The sequence below is a fragment of the Lissotriton vulgaris genome, chromosome 3_1 (assembly GCF_964263255.1).
Source record: "Lissotriton vulgaris chromosome 3_1, aLisVul1.2, whole genome shotgun sequence".
In the NCBI taxonomy this organism is placed as follows: domain Eukaryota; kingdom Metazoa; phylum Chordata; class Amphibia; order Caudata; family Salamandridae; genus Lissotriton; species Lissotriton vulgaris.
In genome coordinates this window covers 2,032,486,146-2,032,499,915 of record NC_141689.1, presented here as the reverse complement: position 1 = coordinate 2,032,499,915, position 13,770 = coordinate 2,032,486,146, and the positions used below count along the sequence as shown (strand labels likewise).

Sequence of the window (13,770 nt, the reverse complement as noted above, 5' to 3'; positions counted from 1 at the left end):
CATTTCTCCCTATTACAAGTTCACCCTGGAAATATGAATGAGCATACTTGTCTATCCAACTACTCTGTTCAGTGATATTGATGGGTGTTCCATGAGTGGCATATTGTCTCACCGCCCCGCCCGGCCTTGTGCTAGTTTTAAAGCACATTCCCCCACCTGTACTTAGGGCAGATGTGAGCTGGCGCTTGCCTTCAAAGATGAGTACAGAGATTTATAAGCGTTATTTCACTGAATTAGGAATGTATCTATTTCTAAAATCTCACTCTTGATGGTAGATACTTTATACTGAATTACATTTTTATCAAATGGTGAAATGCATCTTTAATGTTGTCATCTTAATGCACTTTGCTCTGTAGGAGTTTGCAAGAATACGTAGATTATTGCCTCATTATTGGAAAACCACAAGGGGATTTTTCACTTTTGCCCAGCTCTGAATTAACCATTATCATTTTATAATCCATATGGTGAATTCTTGTCTTCATATTGGCCAGCACAGCATTGATAGATTGAAACCTAGCGCAGGGATCTCCATCTGGTGGGCTCTCTACTAGATTTCTCCTTGTAGTAGTAAGTCAGACATTCAACACCTAAATAGCACTCTTCACACAGTTCAATATTGGCTATCCAGCAACCCCAACAAAACAGAACTCCTCCTCATCCAACCCAAAGAAAAATCCTTTGTTAGATATATGGCTTGACCACATCTCTGCATTAACACCTTCGACGCTCATGACGAGCTCAGCTCGTCATGATGTACACCTCTCATACACTCATGACGAGCTGAGCTCGTCATGGAGCATGGGTTTCTGAATATTTCAGCACCCAGCGGGAATTGCACTAGCAGCCATGGAGTTAAACTTAAAACTGTCCATCTCAAACTCTGTTAAATCCCTGGGGATCACACTCGACAGTCACTTAAGCATGAATGAGCATATTCATGTCACTGCGAAAAGCCTCTTCCACATGCGGAAAACACCTAAAAAAAAAAAGTCAAACCCTTCCTACCAATAAAAGACCTAAAAACTGTAGTGCAAGCACTCATTCTCCCCAAGCTATACTATGGCAAAGCAGGTATTACGTTTGGCCCAAAAACATACTTAGACCCTTTGAAAGTAATCAATCAAGGAATTTGTAAAGCACGCTACTCACCCGTTGGGGTCTCAAGGCGCTGGGGCGCAGGGGGGGGGTTGGGGGGTCGCTACTGCTCGGACAGCCAGGTCTTGAGTTGTTTCCTGAAGGCGAGATGGTCCTGGGTCAGCCGGAGGTGGGTGGGGAGGGAGTTCCATGTCTTGGCTGCCAGATAGGAGAAGGATCTTCCTCCGGCGGTGGCTTTGCGAATTCGTGGGACGGTGGCGAGGGCGAGGCTGGCGGAGCGGAGCTGGTCGGTTGGTGTGTACAATGCGAGGCGATTGTTGAGGTACATGGGGCCCGCGTCGTGGAGAGCCTTGTGTGCGTTGGTGAGGAGTCAGAATGTGATTCTCTTGCTGACTGGGAGCCAGTGCAGATCTTTCAGATGGGCAGAGATGTGGCTGTGGTGGGGTATGTCTAGGATGAGTCTTGCCGAGGCGTTCTGTATGCGCTGTAGTCTTTTCTGGAGCTTGGCTGTGGTTCTGGCGTAGAGGGTGTTTCCATAGTCCAGGCGGCTGGTGACAAGGACCTGGGTGACCATCTTCCTGGTTTCGGTGGGATCCACCGGAAGATTTTCAGAGCATGCGCATGGTGTTGAAACAGGACGACGAGACGGCGTTGACTTGCTTGGTCATCGTGAGGGAGGAGTCCAGGATGAAGCCCAGGTTGCGTGCGTGGCCTGTGGGTTTGGGGGCGGTGTCCAGGCCAGGTGGCCACCAGGAGTCGTCCCAGGCAGAGGGGGATGGACCCAGGATGAGGACTTCCGTCTTGTCTGAGTTCAGTTTAAGGCCGCTGAGCTTCATCCATTCTGCAAGGTCTTTCATTCCTTCCTGGAGGCTGGCTCTGGTGGCGTCCGGGTCGTTGGTGAGGGAGAGGATCATCTGTGTGTCGTCTGCGTAGGAGATGATGTTGAGGTTGTGTTTGGTGCGATGGCTGCAAGGGGGCTCATGTAGACGTTCGAAGAGGGTGGGGCTGAGCAAGGATCCTTGTGGAACGCAGCAGATGACTTTGGTGGCCGCGGACCGGAAACGGGGGGAGGCGGACTCTCTGGGTTCTTCCGGCGAGGAACGAGACGATCCACTCCAGGGGCCGCGCCTTGGATTCCGGGGTCGCTGAGGCGTTGTATCAGTGTGTGGTGGCATACCGTGTCGAAGGCTGCTGAGAGATCCAGGAGGATGAGGGCGGTGGTTTCCCCATTGTCGAGCATTGACCTGATGTCGTCGGTAGCTGCGATGAGGGCGGTCTTGGTGCTGTTGTTTGCTCGGAAACTGGACTGTGACTGGTCGAGGGATCCGTTTGTCTCGAGGAAGGCGGAGAGTTGTTTGTGGACAGTCTTCTCAATGACTTTGGCAGGAAAAGGGAGGAGCGAGATGGGCGAAAGTTCTTGAGGTCCGTAGGGTCCGCTGTGGGTTTTTTCCCCCTGTACCACTCCACACAGCAGCCAGGCTTCTGTCCGGGGTAAAGGTGCTATGACCACATTACTCTCGAATCCAGGCAAGAGCTATACTCAAAACTGCATTCATAACTCTCCAAGCTCTCTTCACGGATAAACAAATGTACCTCTCAAATAAATCATCAAAAGCCAGACGCAAGAGACTTCTACAAAGCTCAACAGTTTACTAAGTCTTTATACCTACCCCAAATGTAACCCACATAATCATTATTATGCAAACTGTGTGTAGCGCTCGGATGCCCTTGGGTCAAGTTCGCGCTATACAAAATGCAATAAATAAACATTGAATAAAGACCATGAGAGCATATGTGTCTGTCAACCATTTCTGTCACGGAATTGAGAGTGAAATATTATTAGTGACTCTTGGTCCCTAAAAGACACTTAATTTTGGTGTGGTCACTTCGTAAAGATGTTTATTTAGGTTAGGTTACAGAAGGCTTGTTTCATGCACTTCAGTTGCAATTAAATGTTGTAACTATATAATCAGAGGTTTTTCCTGTACGGTGCCAATCTTGAGCAGGATTTATGGATGCTGTGAACCTTCTGATTTCTGGCTAAGAGGAGCAGCTGTTCTCTCTTGCTTCAGTGTCCCTCATTGGTTGACCTTGCATACCAGGGTATGGAAGACTTCTCCCCATTAGAACTCTGGGATTACTAGGGTGAACTATTTTCTGTTTTTCCTGTCTTGTCTTCAGTAGATCCCGGTAGGACTGTCCTGCTCTATTTGAAAATAGCTTTGTGTTGCACCCTGTTGTGGTAAAGATCAAACAGACCATCAGACCCCTAGAAGGAGTGGGCAATTCTGGAAGACGAGAGCCTGTTAGCCTTGGTCCTGTGCTTATTTGTGTAAAAAAGGAGCAAGGGAGGTCAGAATTAAAGTTTCTGAACAGATCTGCTGTGGAGATCTAAAACGTTATTCAGTATTGCAGAACGGTTAGAAAAGTATGGAGGCTGTGCTAAAGTGCCCGTCTTGACCTCGAAGACACCGCCTTTTCCAGGATAGCAGCACAGTTGGATTTGTTTTGAATCTGCTACGATATCGAGCAGGAGCTACCACCAATTCTTTCCAGTGCCTTCTAGTCCCGCTCAGCCTATATACGTGCCCCACTGTGAAGTAGAAAAATGTGTATTGTATTGCGAGAGGACTACATGTAAAAACGACTTCGACTATTGGATTAACTGGCTTCCGCCGTAAGGAGGCAAACTCCACTGTGAAGCACTTTTCACTTTTTTCCAATTTAAAGCAATGACAGTCTGACCGTTCTTTAATTAGGTCATGAGATACAGCTTTTCTTTTATGTTTGTGTATTTATATAACCTCACTTGGCACTGCGGCCACTTCATACATCCTTAGACAACTTATGGGTGTTTTTGGTCCGATACACCGGACACAGGTCCGCTCCCAAAATCTTTCAAATTGATGAATTCACAAGCCCTTTGCACATAGATGTCCACCTTGAAGTGATCACTGAATTACCCTTGTAATTTTTGAACACCTTCAGGTAATGCGAAGTGCAACTGCTGCTAGTACCAGCCCAGATGTGACTTAAACTGGATGTACTCAAAGAAACACTTAAGCCGGAATAAGGCAACTAATTAAGTTTTATTTGTTCAGATCTTGGGCTTGAACCGCCAACTTAAAAATGCCTGCCTTGGGCTTCCATCAGTTGTCAAGTGCATTATCTTCTTTAACCTACATGTAAGAAGACCGTACTGGCTTACAAAGAACTTCTGTTACTTTCTTATGTATATAATTGCCTGTAAAATACTTGCATTTTCTCGGTAAAAATTTGCCTGGTAAAGGCACACGCTTGGCAATGGATGCATGGTAATGGTAAAGCAAGGTAATGACCATGTATTAAATGCTGTTTCCCCTTTCTGCTAGCCACATTTGTGAAGTTAACGAATATTTTACCTATGCACAGCAGATGTCTCTATTGGTTTCCGTAAAGCCGCATTACTCAAATGATACACAGTGTACCCGCTGTTAATCTTTCAGGTCCAGGTAATGGGCTTTAAAGGGATTATGAAAATAGGAAATGGTTACTGTAAAGAGGTTTTGTGATAAGAACACACTCTGTGGTTTCGGTATTAATTTAAATATTTTCCATAATTTCTGATTTTCATCGATGTGAGCTTCGAGTTTATTTTTTTGAAAGGTTTGTTATTGGGAGGACATAACCCGTAAGGGTATCGGAGCACTGTACAAAGACGATAGGATTGGTCAGTAAAAGCGTACATAATAAACATAGTAAGTTATCAAGCACAGTTACAAAAAAGACCAAACCACACGTGTGGTACACGTAAAGTGACAAAAATTGCATAATTGAATGAGAGACCCATGTTGTCTGTTCTAAATAAAAGTTAGTTATTGTGTCTACAGGTCGATTGTTGAAGCTGGTTATTCAGGAGTACACTTTTGACTTGCTTATTGAATGGGGAGGTCGAGGGGCTAGATCGGGTTTCGGGAGGAAGAGCCTTCCAAATTCTCGGGGCAAGATCAGAAAAGAAGCGGTTGTAGGTTCTTCTAGTTAAGTGTAACAATAAAGGAACATTGCTGTCTTGCCCTACCGAGAAATATCTTTGCCCACCACCACTGTTTGAAATGACTGGTGGCATGAAAAAGGTTGACAACCAGGCTGGGTAAAATGGCACCCTTTTTTCTCGTGAAATGTCACTAGAGTCCGAGAGAATTTGGTGAAAATCCACTTTTGACATGAAATGCAATATTCTAGCAGTTGTGCTGCTCTTTATTTTATCTTCCTGAGCATGCCCCTCATGCAAAAACGTTTCATGAGTTACCAGCAAGAGTGCGAACCAGTCTCCCGTTGGTATTGTGCAAGACTTTTTTATGAGATGCACATTATTTTTTTAAAAAGCTACGCAAAATTGTGTAATGTGCAATTTTGAGAAATTTCTCAAATCTTAGTAACACAATTCAGAAATTTCGAATGCAAAATTCTGGAATTTCACTAATTTTGTCTGTGTAATCAAATTATCTTGCATTGTAAGGGCCCTCCCCAATGTATTTAATTTGCTCTGTTATGATTCCTGCTACTCTGCCAAGAGTCCTCATGTTAATATAAGTGAAAAGGGCCGTTAATAACATTGTGTTATGGGAAGAGGGCTATTGCTGTGGGCCTTGAATATCTTACTTTTGCTATAGTTAAGGTGCTATCCCTGCAAAGATTCCTCATTCTGGAACGTAATCTCCCTTTTCCTGTGCCTTGAGACAGTCTTTAAAAAGAATCTGCAAGATTTGAAGCACCACCTTTCCACTGGACAAAACGGTGTCCCTATAAATATTGGCCACTAACTTTATTGTGGTTGATTCTGTCTTTGTTGTGTACACAGTCATGGCACTCGTCCAAACTTCTAGCCTGTCAGAAGTGAAGTAATGGTGACCATTAGAAAGCGGTCCACGACTAATGTGGATATTATGCCCTCAGTAGACCAATTTCAGTTAGGCAGGATTGCACACAAAGAAGAGAATTCCCAAATGTGTAAATTTACAATCCGCACCCCTGATTGACATGTTGGTAGGATGTGCATTTCGTTTTTGGCAGCACTTCTTGATGTGCAGAATGTTAAAACGTATTGGTCCGAAGGACCTTTCCCCTAACTGGCCTTTGTAACCCTTCCTTGTTTTACTGGTATAGTCCACCCCTACAGGCATACTGAATGCGCTATTGTGCATAGCATTTTAATGTATGGGATCTGTTATCTGTGTTTGCAAACAGAACTGTTCAAGAGAAAATGTTTACATTTTTAAGCACCGAATTGAGTTCGTCTTGATGGCCCCCTCCTTTCTTGGACTTTTTGCAATATGGTGTACTCTGACCATGATCTAGTTCCATAGATCACAAGTGAGAAGGATACACTATTTATGTGTTTAGAAAATGTGCTAAGCTTATTTGTAAACCCTTTTAAAAAGCCAGGCTTATTTTTATGAAGTCAAGCCCAATCATTATTGAATTAAAGTTCATAATGTCCTGCTGCCCGGCTCTCTCATTGGCTTTTCTACTTTCCGTGTACTAGCACTCTAATGGCAGTGTCACAATACCTAAATCTTTGCAGGTAAATTATTTTGTGGCTCTTTATGGTTGTTGTTTGCTTAATGTTTATACTTTTAATCTTTCATTAAATATTGTATTGCCTTGCCTGTTGGATGCCTGAAAGTTATGAGTTTCATTAAAGAAATGTGCTTCTTTTTATTACTCTACACTATTTCTGTATATAGTTTTTCTAATCTTCTCGTTTTGTATTGCAGGAAACATTGGACATTCATTTACCATTGATCCCATCCTTGGTACCATAAAAACTGCAAAAAATCTGGATCGGAATAAACAAGAAGAGTACAAGTTGATAGTAAAGGCAACTGATCATGGAAGTCCTCCACTGAGTGAAGTAACTTCAGTACATATCTTTGTTACAATTTCTGATAACTCCTCTCCAAAGTTTACATTAAATGGATATTCTGCTGAAATCAGTGAGGTTGCAAAGGTTGGCAGCTTTGTTGCGATGGTCACCGCTTTCAGCCAGTCATCTGTCATCTATGAGATACGAGATGGAAATATTGAGGATGTCTTCGATATTAATCCAAACTCCGGTGTTATTGTCACAAAGAAGCTTCTCGATTATGAAAGAATACCTTCATACACGCTTACTGTGCAAGGGTCCAACATGGCTGGGCAGTCGACAAACACAAGTGTTACTGTCAACCTCTGGGATGAGAATGACAATCTGCCTGTATTTATGAAGCCTGAATATACCGGGCTCATCAGCGAATCCGCTTCAATTAATAGTGTAATTCTCACTGCTGAAAATGTTCCACTTGTGATCCGAGCTACAGATGCTGATAAGGAATCCAATGCTGTGCTTGTTTATCATATCGTTGAACCGTCTATCCACAAATATTTTGCCATAGATTCTAGTACTGGTGCCATTCGTACATTAGTAACTTTAGATTACGAACAGACAAATATTTTCCACTTTACAGTTCAAGTACATGACATGGGCAACCCGCGTTTATTTGCTGAACACGCAGCTAATGTCACTATCTATGTCATTGACATAAATGATTGTGCTCCAGTTTTCTCACAGGAATTGTATGAAACATCTGTTTTAATACCAACATACAAAGGTGTCCAAGTGATCACAGTGAATGCAACAGATGATGATTCAAGAGCCTTTTCAGAACTCATGTACACCATAACTGATGGAAATATTGGAGAGAAGTTCTCTATTGACCCCAAGACTGGAACAATAACTCTGTACAATGGAACGCAATTACGAAGCCGGTATGAACTTACTGTTCGAGCGTCTGATGGAAGGTTTTCAAGTGCTGCGTTTGTTAAAATACATGTGAAAGAAAGCAGAGAAAGCCAACTTAAGTTCACTCAGGCCTCTTATACTGCTGTGGTGCAGGAAAATTCTACCCAAGCTAAAATGATAGCTATCATTACATCAGTTGGCACCCATATAAATGAACCATTGTTCTTTCGTATTCTCAATCCAAATGTTAGGTTTAGAATGAGCCACACTTCCGGAGTTCTTTCCACTACGGGTGTTCCATTTGATCGTGAGCAGCAGGAGGTTTACAATGTGGTGGTAGAGGTTAGCGATGAACATAAACCTTCAAAGATAGCCCATGTTGTGATCAAGGTCACTGTGGAAGATATAAATGACAATGCTCCTGTTTTTGTCAACTTACCCTACTATGCTGCTGTTCAAGTTGATGCTGACGTGGGTCAGGTCATTCGACATGTCACTGCTATCGATAAAGATATTGGAAGAAATGGAGAATTGCATTACTATCTGAAAGAACATCATGAGTATTTCCAAATTGGCCCCTTGGGTGAAATAGCACTAAAGAAGACATTTGAATCCGATAATGTAAATAAGGAATACCTGATCACTGTGGTGGCAAAAGATGGAGGAGAGCCATCTCTTTCTGCAGAAGTTTTAGTTCCAATAACTGTGATGAATAAAGCCATGCCAGTTTTCGAAAAGCCTTTTTATAGTGCAGAAATACCTGAAAACATTCAGCTGCATAGTCCTGTTGTCCATGTATTGGCCAACAGCCCAGAAGGACTTAAAGTAATTTATAGCATCACAGAAGGAGACCCATTTAATCAATTTATGATTAACTTTAACACCGGAGTTATAAATGTTGTGGCTCCTCTAGATTTTGAATCCCATCCTGCCTACAAATTAAGTGTACGAGCTACAGACTCTCTTACTGGTGCTCATGCTGATTTGTTTGTTGACATAATTTTAGAGGATGTTAATGATAATGCTCCCACTTTTGTTAAAAAGGCTTATGCTGCAACCCTGTCGGAAGCATCTGTAATTGGGACATCTGTTGCACAAGTAGCTGCCACTGATGTAGATTCGGAGTTGAACAGTGCTATTTCTTATCACCTTGTGGAGAACAATAGCAAAAACTCTGATAATTTCTACATAGATGCCAGAAGTGGACTCATTCTGACTGCAGTGACTTTGGATTATGAAGAGATTCAGCAATACAAATTAATTGTTAGGGCAATAGATAGTGGTGTACCATCACTGAGCAGTGACATTATAGTCACTGTTAACATAACCGATGTGAACGATAATCCACCATTATTTAACCAAATGGTTTATAATGCTAAAATTAGTGAACTGTCTGCTGGTGGACATTTTGTAACCTGTGTAAAAGCCCATGATGCAGATAATTCTGATGGCAGCAAGTTAGAATATTCTATTTTGATGGGAAACGAGCACTCCAATTTTGCTATTAGCAGCATGACTGGAGTGATCAGCATCTCAAACCTACGGCGGCCAATCTTGAAACGCTTTTATAACCTCACAGTCTCTGTGTCCGATGGGGTTTTCAGAAGTTCTGCTCAAGTTCACATCACTGTGTTTGGGTCAAATTTGCACAGACCTGCATTTAGCCAGCATGAATTTGAAGTGGAACTTGCTGAAAACTCTCCTCTACATACACTTGTCACTGAAATTACAGCTACAGATGGTGACTCTGGAACTTATGGACAAATCACATACCACATTTTGAATGATTTTGCTAAAGATAAGTTTTACGTTGCAGAGAATGGGCAGATGTATACAACTGAAATTCTTGACCGAGAGCATCCGAATGAGAAGTTCATCTCTGTTAGTTTAATGGCCAAGGACTCTGGGGGGAAAGTTGCTTTTTGTTCAATTAATGTCATTCTAACTGATGTTAATGACAATGTCCCACAGTTTCGTGCAACAGAATATAAAGTAAGCGTTGCATCTGATGTGCCAAGAGGTACATCGGTCACAAAAATTATGGCATTTGATGCTGATGAGGGTATGAATGCGGATATAACTTACAGCATTGAAGCAGACTCCGAGAGTGTCCAAGAGAATTTGGAAATAGATTCGTTCACTGGTGTCATTACCACCAAGGAAAGTTTAGTCGGATTAGAGGATGAAATTTACACTTTCTTTGTTAAAGCTCGGGATGGTGGCTTGCCAAGAAAAGAGTCTGTTGTCTCTGTCTTTATTAAAATCCTACCACCCGATGTGCCTCTACCAAGGTTTTCTGAACCATTTTATACTTCAGTCATTCCTGAGGATATGCCTATTGGAACAGAAATTGCTGCCATTAGAGCAGAGAGTAATCAGCCTCTAGAATATACTTTGATTAAAGGAAACACAGCTGAAAGTAACAGAGATGATCTATTTGTTATTGATAAACAAAGTGGAAGATTAAAACTGGAGAAGAAGCTTGATCATGAAACAACAAAATGGTACCAGTTCTCAGTATTGGCTGAAAATATCAATGGCGAGCCTAAAACAATCTCTTCTGTGGATGTCAGTATTCAGGTAAAAGATATCAATGACAATACACCACTCTTTGAGTCCAACTCATATCAAGCATTCATCATGGAAAACCTTCCTGGAGGAACAGCAATCATTCAGGTCAAGGCGCATGATGTAGATTCTGGAACTAATGGGCAAGTGACATATGGTTTATCACTAACTCAAGAATTTTCAGAGATTGTTGAGCTTTTTACTATTAACATGGAAACTGGCTGGATATCTACTCTGAGAGAAATTGATCATGAGAAACGGGCTAAGTACCCCATCGCTGTGGTTGCTTTTGACAGCGGTGCAAATGTACATTCTTCATCTACCACTGTGGAAGTGATCATTACAGATGTGAATGATAACCCCCCGCGATTCACTGCCGAAATATACAAGGGCACAGTGAGTGAAGATGATCCTCCTGGTGGTGTTGTAGCCATCTTAAGTACTACTGATGCAGATACTGAAGAAATCAACAGACAAGTCACCTACTACATCACAGGTAAACCTACAATTGTTTCATGTGATTTTCAATATAAAGTACTCTATAGCAAGTTTGCTTGCTTTATGGCCTGTCAGTCATGATATGTTATGTGTATTTTTAAAGCGAACTATGACCACAAAGATATCCTGGTGCAGGGCTGGTGTGTGGTCCTAGTGGTTGGTTGGTTACCTGAAAAGCCAGGTTTTCAGCGTCTTGCAGAATTCAAGAGAGGAATCCCATCTGATGTAGCGTGATGGGCCTTTTCATGTTTTAGGAGCATTATAAGAGAAAGCCCATCCTCCTGATCTGGTTCTGTGTATGTGCGAGTCCTGCAGAAGAGAGATGTCTGGGTGGTTTGTTGAAGGAGATTTGACTGTTCGGGTAGGTGGAGCCTGAGTTGTATGCTGCCTTCAGTGTGTGTGTGTGTGTGAGGAGTTTGGATTGAGACACATTTTTATATCTGGAGCCAGTTGAGCTTCCTGAGGTGTGGTGTGATGCGAGTTCTATGTGTGAGGTTGAGGATAAGTCTCACAACCTACTTCTGGCTGGTTTTTAGCGTCCGAGTGATTTGTTTTGTGATCTCGATATAGGTGGTGTTCCGGTAGTCCATCTTGCTGGCGATTAGGTTGTGATTGACCGTTTTTCTTGTGTTGCTAGGGAACCATTTGAAGAACTTCCTCCCTGTTAACATGGTTTTGAAGAAGAATGCAGTGATGGCGTTGACTTGTGTGGTCATGTGCAGTTTCATGTCCGTGATTATTCTGAGGTTCTTGGCTTGGGTTGTGGGTGTGTTCATCAGTCCGAGCTTTGTCAGCCACCAGTTTGCGTCCTATGCGAAGGTGGTCTTGCAGAATATCAGTACTTCTGTGGCAGTGTTGAGCTTTCATCCAGTAAACGACTTAGGTCATGCTGGTGCTGAACTGTTTCTTGTTTGAGGGCCTTATCTGAGAGGGAGAGTATAACTTGCATGTTGTCTGCATAGGAGAGGATGTTGATGTAATGTACACAGATGACTTTGGCCAGAGGGATCATGTATGTGTTGAACAGGATGGAGGTTATCGATGTACCTTGAGGAACTTGCCAGATGATTTTGAAGGCTTCAGATGACTAAGGTGACGGGCTGACAGCGTGTATTCTATCCCTAAAAAGGAGCAAATGAAGCAGGTATTTTAATGTCAGCCTTGTGCAGGTGCCTGATGAGGATAGGGGGGTGGGGGTGTGAGACCATGTCAAGCGCGGCATAGAGGCCTTGGAGATTGAGGGGTGACATGTCTCCTTAGTCAAAGAGCATACAGATGTTTGTACTGTGGTTGGGCCTGAATCTGGAGTGCATGGTGTCAAGGAGCTGGTGGTTACGGAGATGGCTGGTGAGGTGCTGGTTGATTAGTTTTCTCTAAAACCTTTGTGGGTCTGGTAGCAGGGAGATGGGTCTGTAGTTGGAAAGCGGGGCTGGGTCAGCGGATGGTTTCTTGAGCAGTCCTACTTTGTTTTCTTTTTATGATTTACCTCCAGTTCATTGGTGGGCCTGCAAACATGAAGCTCATTTCAGTAATCTAATAATGAGAAGAAAAAAAATGTGGGAAGTTAATTTTTATATTGCCGACGATTGGGTGTTCTGGGCAAGTCTCCTTGCAATACACGAGGCACTTCACAATTTGAAGCATACTTTTTGAGATTGGATGAAGATTTACGGAAATAAAGCTGATGATTAGCTTACTGGATTGTTAAAAAAACTGCAGATTCTTAGTGTATTCAAAAGTATCCTAATGTAAAAAAGTCCCTGTTAAAGTTTAACTTCAATAGATTCGTTTTTTTAAGATAATAAAGTTGTGCTTAATTTGCTGTCAAGTTATGTTTCCATTTTATGTGAACTAAGAGTTGTGCATAATTATTTTAGGTGTACATTATATACTGATGGAAATGCAGTACATTCTACTCCTTAGTATGTGTGTGTATGTATGTAGTGCTAGAAACCATACATTTCCAAGAACCTTTACTTCAGGTTTTGCTTGTTGAGTGCAACAACTTTGGAAATCCAGAAATTCACAGATAGGAGACTGTGTGTTTTCTCAATGTAGATATCGTTGACATCTATATTATGATGATTGAACCTTGGATTTGTGGCAAACTTTTTGATTGAGAAGCACTAGTTTGAATTATATAAAGATTTTTTTTCTGTTGTCCAAATCTATGCTGCCGAAACTAAAGCGATTTAATGTAAGATTGTATTTGTGCTTAACAGATGATCACTCAAGCCTCTTAAACGTCCTGACTGGTTGCAGGCATGCAAATGTACTTGCATTCCTTAGAAAATCCCACAATAATCTCAAAATTCTTTGTTATGTCAGATATAACGTCGTTAGCAGAGATGTGCAGATTTCTCCTTTTGTAGTCAGATTAGTGCATGAATTGAGGCTTCCCTCTTGATTAAAATTTCTTTTGCACCAACATTGTTAATTATAATTTAAAGCACAAGGTATTTAAATGTTCATTAACACCGTGGTTTAAACAAAAGTGGGAATACATCCCAAAACTTTCCTTTGCCTCCAGGGCAGGTGAAAAATTCTGTCACCGCTACCCTTAACAATATTCTATAATAGTTGTTTTGAATAGCACAAGGTATTTAAATGTTCATTAACACCGTGGTTTAAACAAAAGTGGGAATACATCCCAAAACTTTCCTTTGCCTCCAGGGCAGGTGAAAAATTCTGTCACCGCTACCCTTAACAATATTCTATAATAGTTGTTTTGAATAGCAGCTAAACAAAGCAGGCTTAGATTGCTTATTTACAGATTTTGTAATAAGATTTGTACATTCCGAGCAAAATAAAATGTCTAAACTAAGACACCATGTTCCCCCCAGATGGGA

At 42.0% G+C, this 13,770-nt stretch overlaps 1 protein-coding gene across 7 annotated transcripts in view; it reads left to right on the top strand.

The window, feature by feature from the left end:
* FAT1 (FAT atypical cadherin 1) overlaps nt 1-13,770 on the top strand; it is a 299,575-nt gene that overhangs the window by 164,884 nt on the left and 120,921 nt on the right. For all 7 annotated transcript variants that reach the window (XR_015309390.1, XM_086962558.1, XM_086962556.1 and 4 more), the window contains exon 10: nt 6,852-10,919. Coding sequence is in view for 6 of the 7 variants with exons in the window: in XM_086962558.1 (XP_086818684.1) it covers nt 6,852-10,919 (4,068 nt within the window). In the remaining variant the exon portion in view is untranslated. The remainder of the gene's footprint in view (nt 1-6,851; nt 10,920-13,770) is intronic.